The following is a 27,826-nucleotide window of genomic DNA, read 5'->3' as shown; positions in this document are numbered from 1 at the left end:
CTCAAGAGGACATCGTTATCAGTAGAAAGAAAACTGGCGTTCTACGGATCGGAGCGTGGAATGTCAGATCCGTTAATCGGGCAGGTAGGTTAGAAAATTTAAAAAGGGAAATGGATAGGTTAAAGTTAGATATAGTGGGAATTAGTGAAGTTCGGTGGCAGGAGTAACAAGACTTTTGGTCAGAGGAATACAGGGTTATAAATACAAAATCAAATAGGGGTAATGAAGGAGTAGGTTTAATAATAATGAATAAAACAATAGGAGTACGGGTAAGCTACTACAAACAGCGTAGTGAACGCATTCTTGTGGCCAAGATAGACACGAAACCCATGCCTACCACAGTAGTACAAGTTTATATGCCAACTAGCTCTGCAGATGATGAAGAAATTGATGAAATGCATGATGAGGTAAAATAAATTATTCAGGTAGTGAAGGGAGATCAAAATTTAATAGTCATGGGTGACTGGAATTCGACAGTAGGAAAAGGAAGAGAAGGAAACGTAGTAGGTGAATATGAATTGGGGCTAAGAAATGAAAGAGGAAGCCGCTTGGTAGAATTTTGCACAGAGCACAACTTAATCATAGCTAACACTTGGTTCAAGAACCATGACAGAAGGTTGTATACATCGAAGAACCCTGGTGATACTCAAAGATTTCTGATAGATTATATAATGGTAAGACAGAGATTTAGGAACCAGATTTTAAATTGTATTCCCGCGCCCGGGTTCCCGCGTTCGATTCCCGGCAGGATCAGGGATTTTCTCTGCCTCGTGATGACTGGGTGTTGTGTGATGTCCTTAGGTTAGTTAGGTTTAAGTAGTTTTAAGTTCTAGGGGAGTGATGACCATAGCTGTTAAGTCCCACAGTGCTCAGAGCCATTTTTTTTTTTTTTTTATTCTAAGACATTTCCAGGGGCAGATGTGGACTCTGACCACAATCTATTGGTTAAGAACTGTAGATTGAAACCGAAGAAACCGCAAAAAGGTGGGAATTTAAGGAGAAGGGACCTGCATAAACTGAAAGAGCCAGAGGTTGTACAGAGTTTCAGGGAGAGCATAAGGGAACAACTGACAGGAATGAGGGAAAGAAATACAGTAGAAGAAGAATGGGTAGCTTTGAGGAATGAAATAGTGAAGGCAGCAGAGGATCAAGTAGGTAAAAAGACGAGGGCTAGTAGAAATCTTTGAGTAACAGAAGAGATACTAAATTTTATTGATGAAAGGAGAAAATATAAAAATGCAGCAAGTGAAGCAGGCAAAAAGGAATACAAACGGCTCAAAAATGAGATCGACAGGAAGTGCAATATCGCTAAGCAGGGATGGCTAGAGGACAAATGTAAGGATGTAGAGGCTTATCTCATGAGGGGTAAGATAGATACTGCCTACAGGAAAATTAAAGAGATCTTTGGAGAAAAGAGAACCACTTGCATGAATATCAAGAGCTCAGATGGAAACCCAGTTCTAAACAAAGAAGGGAAAGCAGAAAGGTGGAAGGAGTATATAGAGGGTCTATACAGGGGCGATGTTCTTGAGGACAATATTATGGAAATGGAAGACGAGGTAGAAGAAGATGACATGGGCGATATGATACTGCGTGAAGAGTTTGACAGAGCGCTGAAAGACCTAAGTAGAAACAAGGCCCTGGGAGTAGACAACATTCCATTAGAACTACTGACAGCCTTGGGAGAGCCAGTCCTGACAAAACTCTACCATCTGGTGAGCAAGATGTATGAGACAGGCGAAATACCCTCAGACTTCAAGAACAATATAATAATTCCAATCCCAAAGAAAGCAGGTGTTGACAGATGTGAAAATTACCGAACAATCAGTTTAATAAGTCACAGCTGCAAAATACTAACGCAAATTCTTTACATACGAATGGAAGAACTGATAGAAGCCGACCTCGGGGAAGATCAGTTTGGATTCCGTAGAAATGTTGGTACACATGAGGCAATACTGACCCTACGACTTATCTTAGAAGAAAGATTAAGGAAAGGCAAACCTACTTTTCTGGCATTTGTTGACTTAGAGAAAACTTTTGACAATGTTGACTGGAATACTCTCTTTAAAATTCTGAAGGTGGCAGGGGTAAAATACAGGGAGGGAAAGGCTATTTACAATTTGTACAGAATCCAGATGGCAGGTATAAGAGTCGAGGGACATGAAAGGGAAGCAGTCATTGGGAAGGGAGTGAGACAGGGTTGTAGCCTACCCCAAATGTTATTCAATCTGTATATTGAGCAAGCAGTGAAGGAAACAAAAGAAAAATTCTGAGTAGGTATTAAAATCCATGGAGAAGAAATAAAAACTTTGAGGTTCGCCGATGACATTGTAATTCTGTTAGAGACGGCAAAGGACCTGGAAGAGCAGTTGAACGGAATGGATAGTGTCTTGAAAGGAGGATATAAGATGAACATCAACAAAAGCAAAACGAGGATAATGGAATGTAGTCAAATTAAGTCGGGTGATGCTGAGGGAATTAGATTAGGAAATGAGACACTTAAAGTAGCAAAGGAGTTTTGGTGTTTTGGGAGCAAAATAACTGATGATGGTCGAAGTAGAGAGGATATAAAATGTAGACTGCCAATGGCAAGGAAAGCGTTTCTGAATAAGAAAAATTTGTTAACATCGAGTATAGATTTAAGTGTCATGAAGTCATTTCTGAAAGTATTTGTAGCCATATATGGATGTGAAACATGGACGATAAATAGTTTAGACAAGAAGAGAATAGAAGCTTTTGAAATGTAGTGCTACAGAAGAATGCTGAAGATTAGATGGAAAGATCACATAACTAATGAGGAAGTATTGAATAGGATTGGGGAGAAGTTTGTGACACAACTTGACTAGAAGAAGGGATCGGTTGGTAGGACATGTTCTGAGATATCAAGGGATCACCAATTTAGTACTGGAGGGCAGCGTGGAGGGTAAAAGTCGTAGAGGGAGACCAAGAGATGAATACACTAAGCAGATTCAGAAGGATGTAGGTTTCGGTAGGTACTGGGAGATAAGCTGGCACAGGATAGAGTGCATGGAGAGCTGCATCAAACCAGTCTCAGGACTGAAGACCACAACAACAAAAACATTCATCCTTTGCATGGATACGGTAACAGTGACATACAGACTTCACATCCCTGGACCCTTGTTTATGTAGATGATGTGGTACTTGCCGACCAAGCCCGCCCTGAACTCCAACACTAGGTTCAAACGTGGAAGGACAGACTGGCTGAAAATGGACTGCACCTCAATGTCCAGAAGACAGAGTACCTAGAATGTGCCTCCCAATCCAGAGGCACCATCAGTATCGGCGAAGAAAACCTGCAGTTTAAGTACATAGGGTCTGTCGTCGCCTCAGACTGCGGCACAACTCTTGATACTCGGATGAGGGTGGATGCAGCTTGGCTCAAGTGGAGACAGGTCGCTGGAGTCCTCTGCAATAAAGATATGTCTATCTCAAGGCAAAGCTATATAAGACCATGCATTGTACGTCCAGCAGCAATTATTGGGACTGAGTGTCGCTCTACGACGAATCAACAGGAATAAATTTTACGCACCATGGGGATGAAGATGCTTCGATGGTCGATGAGGCTGAAAAGATCTGACCACGTAGAAAATACAGGGTTTGTGTCGCGCCGATCACCAACAAAGTGAGGGAAGCCCATCTCCGCTGGTATGGCCACGTCATGAGAAAGTAAGACAACTCAGTTTGAAAAACAGCGCCCTACATCAACCCAGGAGGAACAAGACCACCAGGAACACCGGCAAAGAGATGGACTGACAATGTCAGGGGAGACAAACACGTTGTTGGCTTAAGACTATAAGATGTCAACGACAGGAAGAAATGGAGGATATGTAGCAAGACAGCAGACCCCGCAAGTCGGGATTAATGCTTGGAAAGATTGTCTCTTAAAGTATCATATGGTGTACTAAGTAACAAACCCTTCTCTTGAAGTAAGATGTTCAATATCTGCAAAAGCATATTTCCGTCTATAATTAAATGCACACCCTAGCTGCAAACAGGCGCTGATGTACTTCATTAGGGACATGTTGAAAATGTGTGCCCCGACCGGGACTCGAATCCGGGACCTCGTGCTTACATGGCAGACGCTCTATCCATCTGAGCCACCGCGGGCACAGAGGATAGTGGGTCTGCAGGGACTTATCCCTTGCACGCTCCCCGTGAGATCCACATTCCGAACATGTCCACAACACTACATTCGTAGTGCGCCTAATAGATGTTTGCCCATCATACTCATTACTCGTGGCAGATTAATCTACCAAGTCCCGTACGAGTTCGGGCATAGCGTGTGCGATCGCACAAGAAGGTCAATGGCCGGGAACCCATATTTTAACTATATATGACGGTATTATCTGTTCCAGAATGTAGTGGTGTGGACATGTTCGGAATGTGGATCTCACGGGGAGCGTGCAAGGGATAAGTCCCTGCAGACGCACTATCCTCTGTGCCCGCGGTGGCTCAGATGGATAGAGCGTCTGCCATGTGAGCAGGAGGTCGCGGATTCGAGTCCCGGTCGGGGCACACAATTTCAAGATGTCCCCAATGAAGTACATCAACGCTTGTTTGCAGCTAGGGTGTCCATTTAATTATCATTTCATTTCTAGCAAAGCTGCATGGTCATCCACGGTAACTGTTCTTTCTGGAACAGATACTACCGTCATATATTATATTTCCGTCTGCTACTTGAGTAACTCTTTAGTCCTACTCGATCATGTTTGCTACTTCGCCTGAGACCACGAACTAGGCAGAGCACTTCCATGTGTGGCTCTATATTGACCTCCGTGCGAGGGTCCTGCTGTGCTGAGAAAGAGGGCGTGGCTGCTTCAGCGTCATCGCGAATTGCAGTGTGACATCATTAAAGCAGTGTAGTGTGACACCGCGAGCTTTGGACGACACCACAGTGACTTTGTCATCAGAGTGAGCTGCCTTGAATTTCTTCTGTTTCTGGTGATTAGCGGTGGCGCCACTCTGGTGACTGCCCTTAGGCTTCCAGATGAAAGCGAAGCACCAAAGCTCCATCCTGTAACGATCCTTGACAGAAACGCCTCTCCAATGGTCTCAAACTCCTCCAACAGCTCAGATGAAATGTGATCTGTTGTGGGCTCTCTTGAGGCTCATCTGGACCACACTTTCGAACATCTAAGCCTCTACCATAGCACATGTGTTTCCAATGTTCCCTGACTGCAGAACTGCGATGCACCAGTCTGCATGAGTAACGATATGTTCGCGATTTAGTGGCAGAAGCTGTGACAGAACTTCCCAAAGAGGCTGGTCGTGGAGCTCAGTTTCTATACTCACTGATGATTTAATTCTCTGTACTCATCGCCCAACACTTCTCCTGTCAACTGCATCATTACCATATACAATACACGAACGTTTATGGATATTCATACTGATTTGTTTTACCGCAACCAAGAATCCCATTGAAGCGCGTTGCTTGTAACGAGTGTCTTGCTTGGGCGCCATTTTCATCGTTACATCTCTACCATCCGTCTAAACTGTCCAAAACTTCGCATAAGTGCGAAAGAAAACACAAATTTGAAGCACGTCAATCGACGTTTTCCTATATACACTACTGAGCGAGGTGGCGCAGTGGTTAGACACTGGACTCACATTCGGGAGGACGACGGTTCAATCCCGCCATCCTGATTTAGGTTTTCCGTGATTTCCCTAAATCGCTCCAGGCAAATGCCGTGATGGTTCCTTTGAGAGGGAACGGCCGACTTCATTCCCCATCCTTCGCTAATCCGATGAGGCCGATGACCTCGCTGTCTCGTCTCCTTCCCCAAACAACACAACCCCAGCCCTATATACACTGACGGAAAAAAATTATGAAACCAAGGAGTTGTGGAACATAAATGAAAGCTGGTAGGCGCGTTGCTACATTTCTATTGAGATGTGGTGCCATTCGCAAAAAGGCTATCGCTAGTAGTGCCAGTATGAGCACGTAGATCAAATTTGCTTTAAATACACACACTGTAACGGTCGTGGGCGTTAGTTACCTTTGAGACTGCACATGGTGAATCGATGTTAGTCACGAATGCCTTTAAAGCGACGAAGTCGCCGTTGGCCACTGCGTCGTCCGTGGTGAGAGGCAGTGCTTGAAATCTGACTCTGTGGATCTCGGAATACTGAATTCCCCAACGATTTTAGAAATGGAATGTCCCATTCGCCTAGTTGCAACTATCATTCCGCATGCAAAGTGTGGTGTCACAGCCAAACTCCACACTTGCTAGGTGGTAGCCTTTAAATCGGCCGCGGTCCGTTAGTATACGTCGGACCCGCGTGTCGCCACTGTCAGTGATTGCAGACCGAGCGCCGCCCCACGGCAGGTCTGGAGAGACTTCCTAGCACTCGCCCCAGTTGTACAGCCGACTTTGCTAGCGATGGTTCACTGACAAAATTCGCTCTCATCTGCCGAGACTAAGCATAGCCTTCAGCTACGTCATTTGCTATGACCTAGCAAGGCGCCATTACCAGTTACTATTGAGATTATGAATAATGTAACGTCAAGAGCGATGTTCACCATTTATGGATTAAAATTAAGTATTCCACCAGCTATGTCCATTTTTTGCTAAAGTCTAATTTCCTTGTCCTGTTCCAGACCTCACGCCAGCCTGCGTGAGCTAAAACGCGTCCCTTTCGGCTTTCTCTAATAACACGGGGTTGGTTCTCCTGCCAACCACAACACTATGTTAATTCCCTTAGTGCGCCCGTGATCACGTTTGAAGTCTTTTCGCGTGAATCACAAATGACAGTTCCGCTGATGCACTGACCTTTCATACAGTTTCTACGCGGTGCTGCTGCCATATTTATATGTGCATCTAGCTATCCCGTGACTTCCGAGGAGGTCAATTTGGGTTCGAGAGAAGTATACGCGATGCAAAGTTGACCACAAGATTTGCCCTAGAGCTTGGTTTGAATGTTTAGAGAAATATTTTCACAATGTAGACTGGATTACATTCTCTCTGAGGTAGCAGGGATAAAACACATGGGGCATAAGCTTATCATCAGTTTGTACAAAAACTGAACTGCAGTTAGAAGTATCAAAAGGACACGACAGAGGAGCAGTAATTGAAGAATTACTTGTAGCGTGTCCTCTATTTATTGAATTTGTTCGTTGAGGAAATTGTTAAGGACACCAAAGACAAATTTGAAATGAAAATTGAAGTACAGGGAGAATTAATAAAAGTGATAAGGTTTGCTCATGACATTGTAATTGTGTCGGAAAGAGCAAAGGAGAAGGGAGATGAAGTGAACGAAATGGATAGTGTCTTGAAGAGAGATTACAAGGCGATGACGGAGACCAGCAGGCTGACTGAAGTGGATGCTGAATTCGGTAGCTACTCCTAAGTGAAGATCCTGGCGCAGTATAGACCCGTGTGGAACGCTACAGTCGCCGGTCTGAGGAGCGCAGCAACACCACTCATATTGCCGTTGCCAGTGTTTACTGAACGGGAGTCTCTAGAACGGATGGCGTTGTCCTGAAGAAAAGCTTTGGGAATAAATTTAAAATTTTCTTAATTACGTTCAGAGCCTAAATTATGTCCAAATATTTTTCTATGTGTATAGTGAACTCCATTCTCAGCCCCTGACAAGTTTAGTAATGCGTGAAAAACGTCATTTTTTTATCCTGGTGCAGGTAGCTATGGACATAACTATAGTTATAGAACTGCAGCGGATTATTAATGCCAAATTTCCTCAGCAAATACGCTACTGGCCATCAAGTTTTGTTTCTCTTCTGTTCATCAATCTTTCTACAGGCATTTCGTTAGTAGTGGTTAACCAATAACCCCCAATACCACGAAGACTGATTCCTTAAAGAATCGAACCCCCATGTATAACGCTACTTTGAACTTCTACGTTACAGACGGGTATAGTCTCCGTAATTTGAGTTCCATTTTACGAAAAACAAATTTCTCACTTCCTGAACTGTGTGTTCCACAATGATGCCACTTTGCTATACATTTGCATCCTATGGATGCTATCTGGAAAATATGTTGCAAGTGGACCGAGGAGTAAATAAGTCATGAATTGGTACATCATGTGTGATGCTACAGTTTTACTGCATAAACGTTGAAAATGTGGTAAGCGATAAACTTTTTCCCCCATAGTTTCGTATTCCAGTGCTCGAGAGGCAAAGTCTGTAAAAGGTTCGAAATTACGTTTAAAAGTTGTTGCAAGTCGTTCTGTGCTCTCATTCTTAAATATGGGATGAGTACAGCCTGGGTAATTTGCACACAGTTAGGATGTCTCACTACATACACGCAGTTTATCGCTTTTATGCTTGAGTTATTGTGATGAGCAGACTATGACATGATTTTACGTTTTTAACTGCGGTTAATGATTCTATGAAATATCGTAAAACATATTTTTGGTGTCCCTGGAAGCCGTTAAATAGACATATGCAAGAGAGAATGGGTAACCATTTTAGCTGGTTGGCAATAGAGATATGTGTACGGTTACAAATCCAAGGTTCTAAGTTGGGACCAAATAAATAAAGCGTCATTTATATTCACTCAGTATTTATTTTTTTTAATTTTATTACGTAGATCGACGAAGCAGTACATTTTATGCGTTGATTGTGGGACGTATGAGGTGAAATTACGAAGACTGGCGAGCGTGGATTGATGTTTGTGATGTCGTGTTAAGATGAAGGGGCAGTTGCGTTTCCACCTGCAACAAGAAAGAGCATAAGTGAGTTTGTAAATTTAAAACAAAAATAGTGTAGTTTTTTAACTGTAGCTATTGAATATGAGTACTACATTACATGGGGTGTACCACAAATACTTTTACAACATTTGGAGGCGCACTACTCAGTCTTCAGTCTAAAAGCAGAAGACTATTTTGCAGAGAGGTCAGAATAGAAAAAAAAAAAAACATCTCCCGCGCTGAAGTACGCGTGGTTGTATTTAATCCTCATTCTACGTTTCAGACCATGCGCCGGCGGCGGTTTCAGACTGTTTTTCAGATGGGAATGCATGTGATTGCCTGGTGCGTCCGCATGATATCGCACCACGTCTTGCAGGTGCTGTGATCTATAACAAAGGAAATTCCGGAAGTATCTCCCCAGTTTCACATCATGAGTGCTGTAGATATCAGAGTCAGTGATGCTGGCAAACGACGGAGGCTGAACGAAGCTGCAGGGCATGATCGAAGTCCTATCTATACCGAATCTGCGGCTAGGTTAGCCTACGCCTGTAATCAATTGATTTATCAACCCCGGATAATGCTTCGGACACCCTAGACATTTGGGGCAAATTGTATTATTTTTCAGGGAAACATACGGTCTGTGGACGATAGACTGGCTAATGACCACAGTGATGCGACAGAATATTTACTCGTTTGTTTTTCTGTGCTGACAGCGCTAGTATGCGCTCACCTCACACCGATCAGCAAATGTAAATGGCTCTGGACACTATGGGACTTAACTTCTGAGGTCATCAGTCCCCTAGAAGTCAGAACTACTTAAACCTAACTAACGTAAGGACATCACACACATCCATGTCCGAGGCAGGATTCGAACCTGCGACCGTAGCGGTCGCGCGGTTCCAGACTGTAGCGCCTAGAACCGCTCGGCCACCGCGGCTGGAACACACCGATCTGCAGTTACAAAAAAAATTACACTTGAAAATAACAAAGGTTTTTCAAAACGCATTACAGAGACGTTCATGTTCAAATGTAGTACTTACTTGTGGTAGTGAATATGAACGTAAATTAAGTCATTTACAATACAACTGAATGAGTAGAAGACAACTGGCGTTTAAAACATTGCACTGAGTTTTGCGGAACAGACGTATGCTGTGAAAACCACAGTTGCAAAATCGGCTTGCCTGCACGCATCTGTCGCTCTGAACTTTGATTCTACTACTGGGCCTTTCTTTTAATGCTACCACTACATCTTCTATGTATAGGTTAACAGTAGGGGCGAAAGACTGCGTCCTTGTTTACACTATTTATAATGTCTTTTTGGTCTTTGTGTCTTATTTTTTACTTTTGATTGTTTTACATGCGATATGTTAAACTTCCTTTCCTGTAGCTGAGACCTATCTCTCAGAGAATTTCGAATATATTGCACAAGTTAACATCTTGCTTCCGTTGCTTCCGTCATCAAACACAGCGTCAGCATTGCCTCACTGTAACCATCACCTTTCTTAAAGCCGAACTCATAGTCGTTTAGGAAATCCCCAGCTTTATTTTCCATTATTCTGTGTCTTGTCAGTACCTTCGACGCATGAGAATTTTTGACTAATTGTGTGATAGCTGGTGGATGGTTCAGATGGCTCTGAGCACTATGGGACTCAACTGCTGTGGTCATCAGTCCCCTAGAACTTAGAACTACTTAAACCTAACTAACCTAAGGATATCACACACATCCATGCCCGAGGCAGGATTCGAACCTGCGACCGTAGCGGTCGTGCGGTTCCAGACTGTAGCGCCTTTAACCGCTCGGCCACTCCGGCCGGCGTAGCTGGTGGAAATTAAGCCACAACATGCTGGTTTCCTTAGCCAACAGCGCTTGAACGAGGTAACACAGTTATCGATTATACAATCTGTGCTTGCCATTATAACCACATAGCGGCACGTAATGTTATACTGGACTAGTCTTCGGTGGAATATTCGTGCACAATCAGCCCACACCAGTGTGTTGCTTGCTTTTTCTCTGCGTCTAACAGTCTTTTAGAAGAAAATGGCTTATTTTACTACCTGATGTTTGCTGCATGGTTGTAACTGCCCCACGATATGGATTTAGTCTATCGGTACCGACTACCCATTTTGCGTCTTTGCGTCCACTCTTCAGTAACTGACTTGCTGCCAAGGCGAAAATAAAGATTAATGGCTTGCTTGAGCAATGCATACTTGAAGGTACTAACCTACATTAAAACATGCTACTTGTAATAAATAAATACTGATGTAGCGTTGGTCTGTAAGCTGCCTTCAATCATCAATAATCATCAATAGAAGTGTCTGCATTTATACACACAACATCGTGCATATACTTCGCAAGTCACTGTGGAGTGTGGGGTAAGTGGTGGGAAGATTTACCTCTGTTCTTTCCTGTTTCATTCACGTATTGAGCAGATCAAAAAATTACTATTACATGCTTCTGTGCGCCCTCTAATCTAATTTATCGTATTTTCGTAGTCTCTACACGAAGTATACGATGGTGCCAACAAAATTTTAGTACAGACTTCTTCGAATACAGCTTCTCTACATTTTCACACCAATGGTTCCCGAGGACTACATTGTTTTTCCTCTAAGGATCAACATTTGATTTCCTCGACCATATCTATCACACTTTTGTGTGGGGTACACCGACTTAGATGATCATAGCAGTTATTATTGCAATAGGTTTTCTTTTCGTGCCTGCTGTCATACCTACTTCATTTTATATCCGTAACAATCAGTAGAGATTCGAGCCTGAAATACCTCCAGCAGCACATTGCTGCACTCGATATTTTGGTCAACAAAATAAAATGAGTGGAGTGGGGGAGGATGTTATGCATAACTAATGTAGAGTTAAGACTAAGATACACTGTAAATATTCCAGAACTAATTAAAGGGAGCACAATCAGAACATATTTATTTTGCAAACAAAGCCGCAAATTCAACTAAATAACTAGGTATAACAATTACGGACAACTTAAATTGGAAGGAACACATAGAAAATGTTGTGGGAGTCTAACCAAAGACTGCGTTTTATTCGCACGACACTTGGAAAATGTAACAGATCTACTAAAGAGACTGCCTACACTACGCTTGTCCGTCCTCTTTTAGAATACTGCTGCGCGGCATGGGATCCTTACCAGATAGGACTGACGGAGTACATCGAAAAGTTCAAAGAAAGGCAGCACGTTTTGTATTATCGCGAAATGATACAGGATTTGGACTGGACATCATTAAAAGAAAGACGTTTTTCGTTGCGACGGAATCCCCTCACGAAATTCCAATCACCAACTTTCTCCTTCGAATGCGAAAATATTTTGTTGACACTGACCTACATAGGGAGGAACGATCACCACGATAAAATAAGGGATATCAGTGCTCGTACAGAAAAATAGAAATGTTCGCTCTTTCCCCGCGCTATACGAGATTGGAATAATAGAGAACTGTGAAGGTGGTTCGATGAACCCTCTTCCAGGCACTTAAATGTGATTTTCAAGTATCTATGTAGATATAGGTGTAGATGTAGTTACTTAACAGACTCTTTCAAAACGGGATTTATTGCAACACTGTATAAGTGCGTATCCAAAAGACGCAAAAATCAAACAGGTTGACGAATTCGTCTAGCAGTAGCGTAGGTGATCAGTTTGGCAAGTCTCTTAGTTTTTATGCAGTGCAGCAGCGATTTGTAGCCCAGGACAGTGGCTAGAGTGCGAGGGATGGCGTTGGTTCGGTGGGAAACCTGCGTCGATCAGAAGACACATGCAGACTGAATGAACTATCGAGACACGGATGTTGGACTATTGAGGAGTAGCTGGTGAAGTAGGGTGTAGTACGGTGAATGAACCGTCGTGATGGACTGTTCTCTTACCAGAGATGGTGTTCAGTGCAGCAGGGACTTGTAGCCCAGGCCGATGGCTGGAGCTGCGGCAATGGCGGGCACCGCCGTCTTGATCACCGCCGGTGTCTGCAACAATACGACATGCAATGAGCTCCATGTGATGAGTTAGACCGCTTGCATTGGTGGAATACGTTATGGACTGTGGCTGGCGTCCAGTTTACAAACAAGGTGTATCCACTGGTCAGGTTACGTATGTTTATATCTACGTGCACATCTAGCAGTAGCGGCTCTGACTAGTCATGAACAACATTCTTGCTCCCGGCTTCAATCACAGACACTTCTTGAATGTACAGAAATCACCTACAATGGTGGTCAAAGGCTGCTCATGTAAGTTACTCTCGTTCTGCTAACGGCATAGTAGACGTCAGCAGAAGTGTCGCAATCGGTTCCCTAAATCTGATCAAAAGGATTTTATGAAGGCAGTGTCGTATTTTACACTCGGTGAGAACACCTGTTCATTGGATGGGCTGTAAAGATGATGATGATGATTAGAGTTTTGTGGCGCACAACAACGAGGTTATCAGCGCCCGTTCCCAAAAGAAATGTTGACGAGTGCAGCCAAGATATGTTAAACAAGGATCAATTCAGAGTCGATCTTCGCGAGAATTGGAAATGTTCAAATTGCAAGATTGGACACAGCACATCAAAACAGCTAGATAAAACTAAAAATAAAATAGCAGTACAAAATAGGTAAAAATAATTAACGGTCGCTGAGTGACCACTTACAAATAATGGGTGACTAAACCACTTTACAGCACATTAAGATCTCGAACCCAATATTTTGGGAAGAAGTCCAGACATCACACAAAAACGTAAAACTCTAGCGACACTCGCCTCATTATTAGTTAAAATAGAGAGCAGGTCTGGTGGGAAACTGAAATCTTCCCTCAAACCCGCATATAAAACACACTCAGTTAAAATATGTCTTATCGACAGCTGTGTCCCACATGTCTGACACGTTGGTGGCTCCTCACGACGCAACAGAAAACCATGTGTCAATGGACAATGTCGTACTCGAAGCCGTGTAAGGGCTACTTCCTCAGCTCGTCGTTGTCGGTAGGAGGTGAGCCACGGTCGGACAGAATCCTTCATCGCTCGCAACTTATTAGCCCTCACTTCCAGCCACTGAGCCTCCCACCACCGCATGACCTTCCGAGTCACGAATGATGTTATGGAGACTCAGCCACCTGATAAGAATTCCAAACACTAGAGCTGTGTTCTGTTTGCGTTACAGATCTACTGGACTTTTGGAGAGCTGACTCGAAAATCTGTCGTCCATTTCTCTTCTACTCATGTGCCGTTGGTGTTCCATTTCATATCCCTCGTTAGTATTGTCCCTACATAACTAGATAATATAATGGGCTCCAGATATTTGGAACAGGTGTTGTTACTGGATAGTATCAGGTGTCATCGAGAGCTCTGGGAGCTAGTAATGTCAAATGTATTAGGACGCTGTAAAATGTTTCTGGATTGTAGACTATGTTATCTAAATGCAGCCAAGGAGATTTGTTTTATTACATTGGCTCTCGTCACAACAGTATATCTCGTTTGAAATCCTCGTTTGTCCTACTTATTCAGTGCACGTTTCCTTTAACTCCATTGTTTTGTGCACACAGCGACACATGGCCCCATTTGTGCAGCTGGTGACCCATAGGAAGCGGGTAGGAGGAAAAATAATTACTTTGCGAGGCATGAAATATTGCCTACTACTGCATCAATAGATGTTCGTGACAGAGACCAAGCAATGTTGGGGAAGTTGACTGAAACTGATTACTCACCTGCTCGTGGATGACCTGGGGAGGTCCCTGGACCAGCTGGGCAGGGGGCTGGATGAGGCGGGTCTGCACGATGGGGGGAGGCTGGATCACCTGCCTCTGCAGCACTGGAGGCGGCTGCACCAGCTGCGTCGGCCCGGGCACCACGCGGGTGCGCAGCACAGTGGCTGGAGCGGCGGCGATGCCGATGGCGGGGGCGGCGGCGATGGCGGGGGCGGCGGCGATGGCGGGGGCGGCGAAGCCCAGGCCTCCAAAGCCGCCTCCCAAGCCGCCTCCGTAGCCGCCACCGTAGCCGCCGAAGCCGCCTCCGTAGCCTCCCAGGCCGGCAGAGAAGCCTCCCAGGTAGCCTGGGGCAGCCTTGGCCTTGGCTTCAGGCTCTGGGACTGGGCCACACTGGGCTGCAGCCACCAGGGCGACGGTCAGCTGCCATCAGGACATCACAGTGTAAACACCTACGTAGCAGGCAGACAGCTGAGAAAATACAAGTTTACTACCACGGATTGGGACAATAGTCAACTGTTGTGGTTCGGACAGGAGTCCATTTTGGCAACTCGTGATCTACAGCTACATCTACGTACATTCTCTGCAAACTGGTATGAAGCGCATGGCAGAGGGTGTAGATACGTAGACATCACAAGCGTTAGCTATAGCTGAGGCTTCTGCATTTGCTGAACAAGGATCTGTACGTCTCCTAGACGCGGCCTTATCTTTCATCAAACCACAGCGACAAAGTACTGCCCTCCTAGATCAAAACAAGACTGTGACAGGCATTGAGTTCTTCCTGAATATGAATACTTTGAGCATACAAATTGGATTCATTACCTAACATCATTTTGCTCTTGAGCAATCTTCCATGATGAATCAGGACAGTATTTTGTAAGCAGTCATCTTTGTACCAGGTGTACCGCTATGAAATGAGTGTTAAGATACAAATGTGTCGATAGGGAACATTTGTTGTGAACGAGCCTTAATTTTTTTTTTGTTTGCTTGGTATGACATCTGTCAAAGATATTTAGTATACATCAAATGATGGAACAAACAACAACATATGTTTTCATCGTGTTAAAAATGTTGAATTTTGTACCAGAAAGTGATGATTTGTGGAAAGCATTAATTTTTTGTTTTCATTTGAAAGAAAGTGCTGCAGAGACGCATCGAATGCTTGTCGAGGCATATGGTGATCGTGCTCTATCAGAAGCAACATGCAAAAGATGGTTTCAACGGTTCAGAAATAATGATTTTGATGTAACAAATGAAGAACGTGGAAGACCACAAAAAAAAGTTCGAAGACGCCGAATTGCTAGCAATATCGGATGAAGATGATACTTTGAGTCGGAAGCAAATGGCAGCAATGCTAAATGTTTCACATCAAACGATTTCTGACCGTTTGAAAGCTATGGGAAAGATCCAAAAGAGTGGAAAATGGATGCCACATGAATTGAATGAAAGACAGATGGAAAACTGAAAAACCATTTGTCAAGTTTTGCTTCAAAGACATGAAAGAAAATCAATTTTGCATCGAATTGTTACTGGCGATGAAAAATGGATTTATTTTAAGAATGCTAAACGGGAAAAATCATTGGTTAATCCGGGACAACCATCAACATCGACTGCAAAACCAGATCGATTCGGCAAGAAGACAATGCTCTGTGTTTGGTGGGATCAAAAAGGTGTGGTGTATGATGAGCTTCTAAATCCCGGTGAAACTGTGAATACTAATCGCTACAGACAACAAATGATCAATTTGAACTATGCATTGCTCGAAAATAGACCAGAATGGGCCAGAAGACATGGCAAAGTAATTTTTTTACACGGCAATGCACCTGCACACAAAGCAAAACTGGTTCAGGGTACAATCAAAACACTTGGCTGGGAGCTGCTACCCCACCCGCCGTATTCACCAGACTTGGCCCCTTCCGACTACCATTTGTTTTCATCAATGGGACACGCATTGGCTGAGGAACACTTCGATTCCTACGAAGAAGTCGAAAATTGGGTGTCTGGTTTGCTTCAAGAGACGAACATTTCTACTGGCGTGGTGTCCACAAATTGCCAGAAAGGTGGTCAAAATGTATAGAAATCAATGTTCAGTAGTTTGAATGAAATATTTTAAATTTTCAGTTCAAAATTAGTGTTTCATTTTCACAAAAAAAAAACGCTCATTTCATACCGGCACATCTGGTACACTATAATTTTTCCAGAATCTTACCAATGAACCGAATTCCTCCATTGCTTAACCTACGTCTGAGCTTACATATATGGTTACTCCCAGATATTTGTGTGACATGACCGATTCCAGTTGTGAGTCACTGATATTACAGTCTTAAGATTCAACGTTTTTTGTTTTGTAAAGCGCACAGTTTTACATTTGTGGCACTGTGAACATGGCGCTGATATTCGTTCCGCATTTAAACTGTAGTATCGTCCAGAGATCACGTTGCCACACCACACTCGGCAAGGCATATCGATAACACATACGTTAGCAAGGGCTCGTTGAATCCACAACGACATGTTGCAACGGCAGCGCCCTCACGCTGAGGTCAATATAGTGCCGAGGATCCGAGTCTCGATACTTCATCTACAGCAGTGAACGTCCTCATGTGGGACAGTGGCAGCTGTCACAGTTTCAGATGAACTTGTACTGTTGTAAAAGTTGAACAGTTTATTACTTTGTGCTGCAAGTGATGCTTTCATACTTGTAAACTGTGCATTACTCTGTGGCAAAAAAAGTGCGTCATAAGTTAAGTAATTCTTTTAATCGTTAATAAACTGAACTTATGTTTCATATGTTCTAGTCAGAGCAATCAAAGAACCCACAGTTACGGCTGAACGAAAATAGTTTCATCTGCTAACAACAGAAATTACACCAATATCTGACTGAATTTTCGTATTGTTAATCAAAATATCCACGGGTACGGTGCCGGTCTATAGTGTCCAAGGGTAAATTACCTTTCCTTGACGTCTTGGTCAAGAGAAGGGCTGACGGCACCCTAGGTCATGGGGTGTATCGGAAGACTACGCACACTGATCTGTATTTGCACGCAGACAGCTGCCACCACCCTTCACAGAGGAATGGGGTACTTAAAACTCTAGTACATAGGGCGCGCACTATCTCTGACGCAGAGAGTCTACCCCAGGAATTGGAACATCTGAGAACTGTATTTCGAAAAAATGGGTACTCAGAGTGGCAGATTCAACGTGCTCTCCGCCCAACCACTGCAGCACAACCTGTTGAGACGGATGAAGTCACGAGGGAGGAGGTAGGCACTGTATTTATTCCATACACAGGCGCACTCTCGGGGAAAATCGCCCGCATTCTGAAGAAACACCGGGTCGGAACTGTGTTTTGTCCTCCAAATAAAACTCGTGCACTGGTCGGGAGCGCCGAAGATGACCTCGGTTTGAGGAAGGTCGGCGTGTACCAGATTCCGTGTCAATGTGGCAAGTCGTAAATTGGACAGACGGTGCGTACCGTCGAGGATCGATGCCGTGAACACCAGAGGCACACTCGACTGATGTATCCGATCAAGTCGGCGGTCGCTGAACATTGTTTGTCGGAAAATCACGCCGTGGAGTATGACCGCACGAGGATTCTGGTACAGATGTCGAGATACTGGGACAGCGTTGTTAGAGAGGCCATCGAAATTCGCACCAATGACGACCTCATAAACCGTGACTGTGGCTATAATCTTAGCAAGGCTTGGGAACCAGCGATCGGGTTAATCAAGAGTAACTCGAGCAAACGTATAGTTGTGACGACCACGGCGGACAGAGCCATCACACCGACGTCATCTCAGACGCCGTCGCAATCTGTTCCACCGCGCGACCGTGGCGCGGGGCGCGGACGGCGGAGGGAGCGCGCCGCGGGCGGAGGGTATTTAAATCGGCCGCCGCCGCGACCGAACCCAGTTCCCTCTGAGCAGCCATAGCGTACGGATCTCCGTGCCGGCACATTCACAGGAGCTCAGTCCGTCAATTCACCTGATGATGGCGACATGTATGATCGCCGAAATATTAACTATAGACCGGCAGCATACCCGTGGATATTTTGATTATCAAATACACCGGGAGAAACTCAAGAATCATTTCGTATTGCTATTTTTTCAGATACATATTCGTTACTGATAACGAAATCGTCTGCAAAAAGTATAAGGTACAATTAATATTGTTAGTCAAATCATGAACGGGAAAGGTCACAAGACCCTTTCAAGGGCTACTAGTGAAGTTGCTTCTTTCATTCACTGTCCATCCAAGATAACATGTTGCGTGCTCCCTATCAAGACGGGTGATAACAGAAACACTTAATGCACGATCCTTCTGTGATCTCCAGTGAAATGTGAGGTACTGTGCTGATTTATTGGATGAATTTGTATGAGTCTTCTCTGTTTTTCCACCGCCAAGTCAGACGCTCTGCCTTAAACGCAGAACGTGTACGCCTCTGGTTCACAACGGAATTGTATCACTGAGATTATCAGAAGCAGACAAGCTATCCAGCCATAAATATGTTTTACTTTAGATTGCCTTTTCAGTTTCTTCGAGGCAGTCTTCACGATTTAATCACATTGGTTATTGTTGCAAATAGCACAATGACTCACGTTGTTAGATTCTAGGGTCACATATCAAAGGTCACAATTCTGAACAGCATTGCATGTACGTTTCGTTCAAGCCTCGTTGATGCGTTGACATCTGGTGAAGCATCAGTTGATGTTGAGCGCCAGTATGCTTTATGTTTCTGGTTAACGATGCGCTAATTGTGTCTTGCGAGGTACAATGGGTTCCGTTTTCGACCTTCCCAAATCAAAAAAATCGGCTATCAAGAACTGAACCTTTACGTTGGTAGCCAGCTGTGTTGGTGACAACTAAGGCGGGCAACATCCTGCTGTGGCGATGAAGGTGAGAGTCCCACTTCCCACCATCCACGAGGTCACTGGAAATACGAGGTCAGTGCAAACAGCTCAGTTTGATTGTGCATCCGAGTCCGAGGTCGCTAACGCTAGTTTGACCCTGACGTAGGTGGTCAGAGAGGTGGCCGTGAAAGAAGTTGAACTCTTTACCAGAGAAGAGGTGGTGGCTTTTATTTCACGACTATTAGTTTCCGCGGGTGTCCCATCTGTATCCAAAGTATTTCGGCAAAGAAGTGTGGAGTGAAAGGATGAGACATACTGTTCAAAGTGGTCTATCGAGAAATAATGTCTTGATTGATTCTGATTTAGCGCTTCTCCTTACACTCCGTACAACTCTACATGATGAAGCAAAGTGTGAGGATCAATGTTGTGCAGGCAGTAGAGGACTGTAAGCAGGATATTTTGATTTAAGTAAACAGTGGATGGAAAAGAGCATTTAAGGCAGTAGTACGGAACACTGAGTGAGCTAAGCGACTGAAGCGCTAACGTTTCGTAACAGACAAATGGCTGCCGCATTCAAGTTGTTGTCGCTAAGTCGAAAAACAATGCACTGTCATCCGTGAAGCGTCCATCATTACCAAAGTTCGTAATTGGTTGACGAGATAGAGAATTCCTCATAGACATCTGCAGACGTACACGGTGTCCCAAAAAAGTGTGTCCCGTATTCTCACAGGGGAAAGTACTGCTGTAGGCTAAATAAAAGACTTAGCAACATATGCTGGGAAACAAATGCTCGGCTTACAACAAAAAAAAAAAAATGTGAAGTCCCCCAGAAGGGAAGGAGGAAATAAATTTGAGGGGTTGAGAGGTTACGTGATGCTGTTTCAGCGGTAACGAAATCGAGTCAGATTTAAAAAAATGGGTTGGCATATGAGTCCACTTATCAGTATGATGTTATGCCCGCTCTGGCGACGATGCATGTACTGATTCGCTTGAGAAGGGTGTCATGTAGGTGTTGTATCCCCTCCAGAGTGGACCCACAAACGTTGTAACAGTCCCTTCGTAACCAGACTCTAGCACTGGGCATGGGAACCTCTGAGCTGGTCCCACACATGTTCTACTGGGGACTGATCTAGAGATCTTACTACTCACGGTAGCACTTCACCATCACGAGGACAGTTCACAGAGACACTTGCCATTTGTGTACCTCTGAGCTGAAAAGTGGCGCCGCAACAACTGTAACATCAGAGGTAACACGTGAGGCCGCCGTGCACATTTCCCTCAGTCACAACCGACCAACCCTTAAAGTCAAACCTAATGGCACCTAAAACCATTATGCCTGATGCAATACTACTATGACTCTCCAAGACACTAGAAGATTGGCACATCTCTCCAGTTCGCCACCACACTCCCAGACTATGCTCATGTGGGGCAGTATAGATCTGCAGTTCGTCAATGAACTCAATGGGCCACCATTCATCAGCAGTCCACACTTTCTGATCACGGCACCATTCCTGATGCAGCCGTTTGAATGGTCTGTAAAGTCCTAATCCGACAGCTGCTGGTCACCGACGACTGGTTAAATATGAAACAGGATGTCGCAGGGAGTCCATTGCTTATTCCCTGGCGCGGATTTGAGGGTTTGTGATGTGCTTTGTGCACGATACGGCGGTTCTTTCTTGCCGTGGTCAATCGAATCCTCGACAGCGAGTATGCCTGCCCTCACGTTTCCATGCAGTCCAGCGTTTGGCCACTCTCACATCCGAAGCTCCCACAGATCTGGAGACTGCACGGTTCAACAAGCCAGCCAAATGGAGAACCACAATACGGCCTCTTTAAAACTCTGCTAGATGCTGATTACGATGTGTCACACGAGTATGTATCATTTCACGCCTTTCACAATGATCATGCAATATACAACGTAACTCATGTACTTCAGACACCCCCGGGTTCCCGGGTTCGATTCCCGGCGGGGTCAGGGATTTTCTCTGCCTCGGGCATGGATGTGTGTGATGTCCTTAGGTTGGTTAGGTTTAAGTAGTTCTAAGTTCTAGGGGACTGATGACCATAGCTGTTAAGTCCCATAGTGCTCAGAGCCATTTGAACCAACCACTTCAGACACCCTACCAGGCCTTGACAGGAAAGCTGAACACGAGTAGCACTAACACACTCTGAAGGCCGTTCTTCCTGTCACAGACAATTGTAATTGTAATCATTTGCATACTCGCCGATGTTGTGTACATTGACGAAGAAGATCCAGTGAATTCTCCTCCGTGCCTTCACTTGTCAGGCACCAAATATATAAAGGGTTTTTTTACGCGACTCGAGGTCAGTAGTCAGTGCTTAACGTTGCCTTTCTAATGATGTTCATTGCACATTTATAATTGCTTCTGTTTGCCTTTGTGGTAAGTCCTCCGACTACACAGTTGTTGTCTGGCGTAGCACTAACAACCGCCTTCCACACTGGCCAATTAGTTCTTTTATTTATTTATTTGTTTTTCGATCATCAGCCTTCTAATTGCTTTCATGGTGTCCGCCACGAATTCCTCTCCTGTGCCATTTTGTCATCTCAGAGTAACAGATGCAGTCTACGTCCTCATTATTTGCTGAATTTATTCCTGTCTCTGTCTTTCTCCACAGCATTTACCCCCTACAGCTTCTTGATGTCTTAATAGATGCCCTATCATCCTGCCTCTTCTTCTTGTCAGTGAATCTGCGGAGAACGTCCTCATTCCATACTTTACCAGTCCACATAGTTTTCAACAGTCGTCTGTAGCACCACATCTCAAATTCTTTGACTTTCTACCGTTCTGGTTTTCCCATTCTGGTTTTCCCAAAGCAACCCTGTTTCACTACCGTACAGAAGTGTACATTCTCAGAATTTTCTACCTCAAATTAAGGCCTATGTTTGCTACCATTCTTCTCTTGGCCATGAATGCCCTTTTTGCCAGTAGTCTTTTTATGCTCCGTGCGTCATGATTATTTTACTGTCTAGATAGGGGAATTCATCTACTTCGTGATCACCACTCTTTAAGTTTCTTGCTGTTCTCATTTCTACTGCTTCTTATTACTATCGTCTTTCTTTGCTTTAGTCTCAGTCCATATTCCGTATTCATTACACTGTTCACTCGGTTCAACAGATCCTGTAGCTCTTCTTCAGTTTGACTGAGGATACGAATATCATCAGCGAGTCTTACCATTGATGTTACTTCATCTGGAATATCAGTCCCCTCTTGAAACTTTGTATTATTTCCGCCATTGCCACTTCGATGTGTAGATTGAAAAGTAGGGACGGAAGACAACATACGTGTCTTACACCCTTTTCCGAGCAATTAGTTCTTGCTATTTGACTCTTATTGTTCCCTGTTACTTCTTGTAAATATTGTACGTTGCCAGTCTTTCCCCATAGCTTACCTCTATTTTTATCAGCGTTGGGGACATTTTGCACATTTTACTTGTCGATCGTTTTTTCGAGGTCGACCGTATGAACGTGTCCTGATTTTTCTTCATTCTTGGTTCCAGTATGAACCGCAATAACTGCTTCTCTGCTGCTTTTATCTTTCCTAAAGCTAAACTGAGCATCATCTAAAAGATCCTGAGTTTTCTTTTCCATTCTTCTGTATATCATCCTTGTCATGAACTTGGATGTACGAACTGTTAAGCTGACTCTGTCATAATTCTCCCACGTGTCGGATCTTACTGTCATCAGAACCGCGTGGATGATGTCTGATGGTATATCGCCAGTCTCATACATTGTACATATCATCGCGAATAGACACATTGTTAGCACTTCCCGGACCATGGTTTTAGAAATTCGGATGAAATGTTATCCATCCGTTCTTCCTTATTTGATCTTAAGCCGTCCAAAGCTCTTTCATATTCTAACACTGGAGCCTCTGTTTCTTCGATGTCGACTCCTGTTTCTTCTTCCATCACGTCATCGGACCTCGTCATAGAGGCCAATTCGTACGTATCGTCTTGGGGTCGTGCTGACACCAGAACATGGTATGAGATTACGCGGAGTGGGCACAATGTAAATCAAGATATGAAATATTGGTGTTCCATGCGGTAGATAGCAGGTACGGTGTTCTACTGTTGTTCAGCCAATGGCGTTGATCACCAGGCAGTTGTTGCATACGTCTCTTACGGCAGTAGCTAATACACACGGTTAATGTGTGGCGCGTTAGTCCTGAAGGTTCAGCAGCGTGGCCTCCCCCTTCACCTGACCGGAATTCCCGCCATCAGCCAAGCCGTCAAACTAGCATCTGGTATCACCCCTGGCTGATTTCTCCTTTTTTGCACTGGAAACGTCATAAATAATTGTCGCTTAGAGGCGTCGTATGAGGCGAAGTGGATGTGGAACACGTACAGCGGTTGAGTCTGGCCTCATTCGGGCAGTACGAGAGCCGAGTTACTTCAGTCTACTTCACGGCGGCCGCTCTTAAATAACTGTCAAGCAGGAGCAGAAAAACCGCGTGGGTGAGGCCAGTTCGCATGTGAGCTGCTCATGAACTGTAACAACTCCGGTGGGCTATCTGAGATCAGATGCGATTGGCTGGCAGCCGGTAAATCGCGCCCCTTTCTGGGCAGCTGGTCGGATGTGTAAAGAGCTAGGCGGTCTGCCTGTTGCAACGAACGGCTGACCAAGGCGGGTGCACGCAGTCTGGAGTCTCGTGTTCGACACCATAGCGCCGGAGAGAGAGATCGCACGTGTCTGGCACGCGTATGGCTGGATGGGGACGCCCTGGCCGAAGCACACAAGGGCGACACGAATTATTAGAAACTCAGACAAGGACTAGTTTTGAAAAACATCTAAATGATTTTATTGTTTATCAAAATATTCCCAATTAAAATCAATTCAATTTGGCATTGGGTGAAACCAGTCCATAAAGCCTTGATCCTATTATTCCTCAAACACTTCCCAGATCAGGTATTTACAATGCTCTACTGCTTCATCTGATGAAAAAGTGAATCAAAGAATTTTATCTTTTAATTTTTACACTCCTGGAAATGGAAAAAAGAACACATTGACACCGGTGTGTCAGACCCACCATACTTGCTCCGGACACTGTGAGAGGGCTGTACAAGCAATGATCACACGCACGGCACAGCGGACACACCAGGAACCGCGGTGTTGGCCGTCGAATGGCGCTAGCTGCGCAGCATTTGTGCACCGCCGCCGTCAGTGTCAGCCAGTTTGCCGTGGCATACGAGCTCCATCGCAGTCTTTAACACTTTTAGCATGCCGCGACAGCGTGGACGTGAACCGTATGTGCAGTTGACGGACTTTGAGCGAGGGCGTATAGTGGGCATGCGGGAGGCCGGGTGGACGTACCGCCGAATTGCTCAACACGTGGGGCGTGAGGTCTCCACAGTACATCGATGTTGTCGCCAGTGGTCGGCGGAAGGTGCACGTGCCCGTCGACCTGGGACCGGACCGCAGCGACACACGGATGCACGCCAAGACCGTAGGATCCTACGCAGTGCCGTAGGGGACCGCACCGCCACTTCCCAGCAAATTAGGGACACTGTTGCTCCTGGGGTATCGGCGAGGACCATTCGCAACTGTCTCCATGAAGCTGGGCTACGGTCCCGCACACAGTTAGGCCGTCTTCCGCTCACGCCCCAACATCGTGCAGCCCGCCTCCAGTGGTGTCGCGACAGGCGTGAATGGAGGGACGAATGGAGACGTGTCGTCTTCAGCGATGAGAGTCGCTTCTGCCTTGGTGCCAATGATGGTCGTATGCGTGTTTGGCGCCGTCCAGGTGAGCGCCACAATCAGGACTGCATACGACCGAGGCACACAGGGCCAACACCCGGCATCATGGTGTGGGGAGCGATCTCCTACACTGGCCGTACACCACTGGTGATCGTCGAGGGGACACTGAATAGTGCACGGTACATCCAAACCGTCATCGAACCCGTCGTTCTACCATTCCTAGACCGGCAAGGGAACTTGCTGTTCCAACAGGACAATGCACGTCCGCATGTATCCCGTGCCACCCAACGTGCTCTAGAAGGTGTAAGTCAACTACCCTGGCCAGCAAGATCTCCGGATCTGTCCCCCATTGAGCATGTTTGGGACTGGATGAAGCGTCGTCTCACGCGGTCTGCACGTCCAGCACGAACGCTGGTCCAACTGAGGCGCCAGGTGGAAATGGCATGGCAAGCCGTTCCACAGGACTACATCCAGCATCTCTACGATCGTCTCCATGGGAGAATAGCAGCTTGCATTGCTGCGAAAGGTGGATATACACTGTACTAGTGCCGACCATGTGCATGCTCTGTGGCCTGTGTCTATGTGCCTGTGGTTCTGTCAGTGTGATCATGTGATGTATCTGACCCCAGGAATGTGTCAATAAAGTTTCCCCTTCCTGGGACAAAGAATTCACGGTGTTCTTATTTCAATTTCCAGGAGTGTAGAAATAAAAAAAATCAGAATGTCCTGTATGGTGCGAGGACAAGGATCTGACTATTATTGCATGCAGATATTCAGTTCCTAGTTTCGTTGTATGCGTTTGACGCATTGTCGTGATGGAAAATGGTATTTTTCCACGATATTTTTCATAATTTTGCGGTAAACAGACATTTGTGTAGCGATCGGCAGTAAAGATAGATCTATCTTCTAACGCTATTGCAGCAATGCGGCACCTTTCAGAAAAAAAAACCTAGCCCCCATCTTCTTAACTGCACTGCGAATCCGTCGGGCTGTTGTACCCTTAGATTTTGTTCGAAATAGCCTTTAAGCGGACTGACTTTTCTTTTCAACATTATCACCAGTAACGATTTTCCAAACCCAATTTGATGTTGTAATTAACTGCCACTGTCAGTTTGCAGTAGGGCTTCTTAAATATAGTGCTGCAGTCTTATTTCGGAAAACTTTTCATTTTCCAAGATTGAAGGAAGGATACAAATATTAGTACTTTCCACAAGTTACATTACCTTCTTTAGATGACACGACATCGGTTATTAAAGCGAGCCGCTTTGTCACAATCATATGACAACTTCAGTTTTTGACTGAGAACTGTAAGCAGGATTGCAACAAAGTGTGTTGCTTTACTAACCGATATAGACACTATTGTGTGATCTGAACATGGATATTTGTTGTGGTCGTTGTTGTGGTCTTCAGTCCAAAGACTCGGTTTGATGGAGCTCTGCATGCTACTGCATGCTCCTCGCGGATCACACTCGCGCAGTGATACCTGAACGCGCGAGGTATTATAACGAGTGTACAGACCTCCTATTAGTCTGTAAAAGCCTGCATTTGTCTGCAACAGTCTGTACCAGTCTGCATTAGTCTGTGCCAGTCTGTACGAGTTCTACATTTGTCTATACCAGTATATAGTCAAGTTTCAGACTGCGCCTAATAAGATTACCATATTCCTGTACATAGCCATGAAGATAAATGTATAGTCACTTTTGGCAAATATCAGAGATATATGTGAGGATAAGATGAATGTACCAATACCAAAGGAACTTCAGATTGTCAATTGTAAATAGCATCCAGAACGAAGTTAAGTAATTTTTATGTGTGTGAAAATTAATCAAGTTCTGTTTAAAGTTGGCCTCCGTCCATCGGCTACTCTAGGCGTGCAAGTGGCCTTTATATCGTCTGACCTAACGGCAGAAGATAAACACGCCACGAGAAGACCACGCAGACCGTGGTGGTCTCGCGGTTCTAGGCGCGCAGTCTGGAACCGCGCGACTGCTACGGTCGCAGGTTCGAATCCTGAAGTTCTAGGGGACTGATGACCACAGCTGTTAAGCCCCATAGTGCTCAGAGCCATTTGAACCATTTGATAAGAGCACGAGACATATTGCTGACACTCGCCTACTTCGTTAGAGCGACAAGTCAAATAATCGGATAGTGTGTGTACTGAAGGTCTTACAGCACGCACACCACAATATACTGCAGTGGGCCGTATACTCACTATGATGATCTTCATGGTCTCGGAGCTACACTGCTGTGCGAGGACGCGGTGGAACTGTTGCTCCAGCGGCCGGGTGGGCCCCGCTTTATAGCTGGAGAGACGGGGTGGCTCGTGCAGCCAGAGTGCCACCCCGCAGTCCCTGATTAGCATCGCGCTCTGGTCACGTCGCGCACCGCCCGCTCACACACCGTCGGCGGCCGCGGCTTCGCTCGCCGCCACGCGGCCCTGCCCTACCCTACCTTGCCCTGGCCGTTCCTGTACGGTCTCTCTCTCTCTCTCTCTCTCTATTTTCTCCTTTTTTTCCCGTCCCCTCGCAGTCGGCGGGGCTGCCTTACGCGCCTCTGGCCGGAGAAAGGAAAGCGGCAGCCGGCGCGACGAGCTATTGCGTTACGGTGCGGCGCTGCACTCGCCTAGCATTTCGTAATTGTCTCCGCGCGAAATACCGATCACCCATATCGCCGCTCATTCACTTCGCGGAAGGGAACAAGCTCACTCTAACGACACTTACCTATCGCACACATGTACAGTCGTGGACAAAACGAGCGAGACCCCTCGCCTTTTCGTTATGCTGACCCGCACAGCTTTAAAGTCTGCTACACAGCGTAACAGGCAAGGCGACGCAGTGCTACCAACATACTACGCACAGGGTTTGAAATTGACTAACTATCCAAAGTTTGTCAGACTTATCAATCATAT

At 45.2% G+C, this 27,826-nt stretch overlaps 1 protein-coding gene across 1 annotated transcript; it reads right to left on the bottom strand.

Annotated features, from left to right (window-relative positions):
- Nucleotides 1-8,523: 8,523 nt before the first annotated feature.
- LOC124551332 (cuticle protein 79-like) lies at nt 8,524-27,173 on the bottom strand. Its single transcript, XM_047126353.1, has 4 exons — nt 27,131-27,173; nt 14,359-14,778; nt 12,551-12,646; nt 8,524-8,691 (listed from the first exon to the last, which is right to left on the bottom strand). Exons 1-3 carry the CDS (start codon nt 27,143-27,145, stop codon nt 12,563-12,565), a joined length of 519 nt encoding a protein of 172 aa, XP_046982309.1. The 5' UTR covers nt 27,146-27,173; the 3' UTR covers nt 8,524-8,691; nt 12,551-12,562.
- Nucleotides 27,174-27,826: the final 653 nt, after the last annotated feature.

Source organism: Schistocerca americana, chromosome 9 (genome assembly GCF_021461395.2).
Source record: "Schistocerca americana isolate TAMUIC-IGC-003095 chromosome 9, iqSchAmer2.1, whole genome shotgun sequence".
In the NCBI taxonomy this organism is placed as follows: Eukaryota; Metazoa; Arthropoda; class Insecta; order Orthoptera; family Acrididae; genus Schistocerca; species Schistocerca americana.
This window is presented reverse-complemented; position numbering and strand designations above follow the sequence as displayed.

Bases quoted from the DNA above. Each gene is read 5' to 3' on its own strand.
- LOC124551332 (XM_047126353.1), bottom strand. The intron at 12,647-14,358 runs GTGAGTAATCAG...GTATTGTTGCAG, and splicing joins CCCAGGTCATCCACGAGCAG to ACACCGGCGGTGATCAAGAC.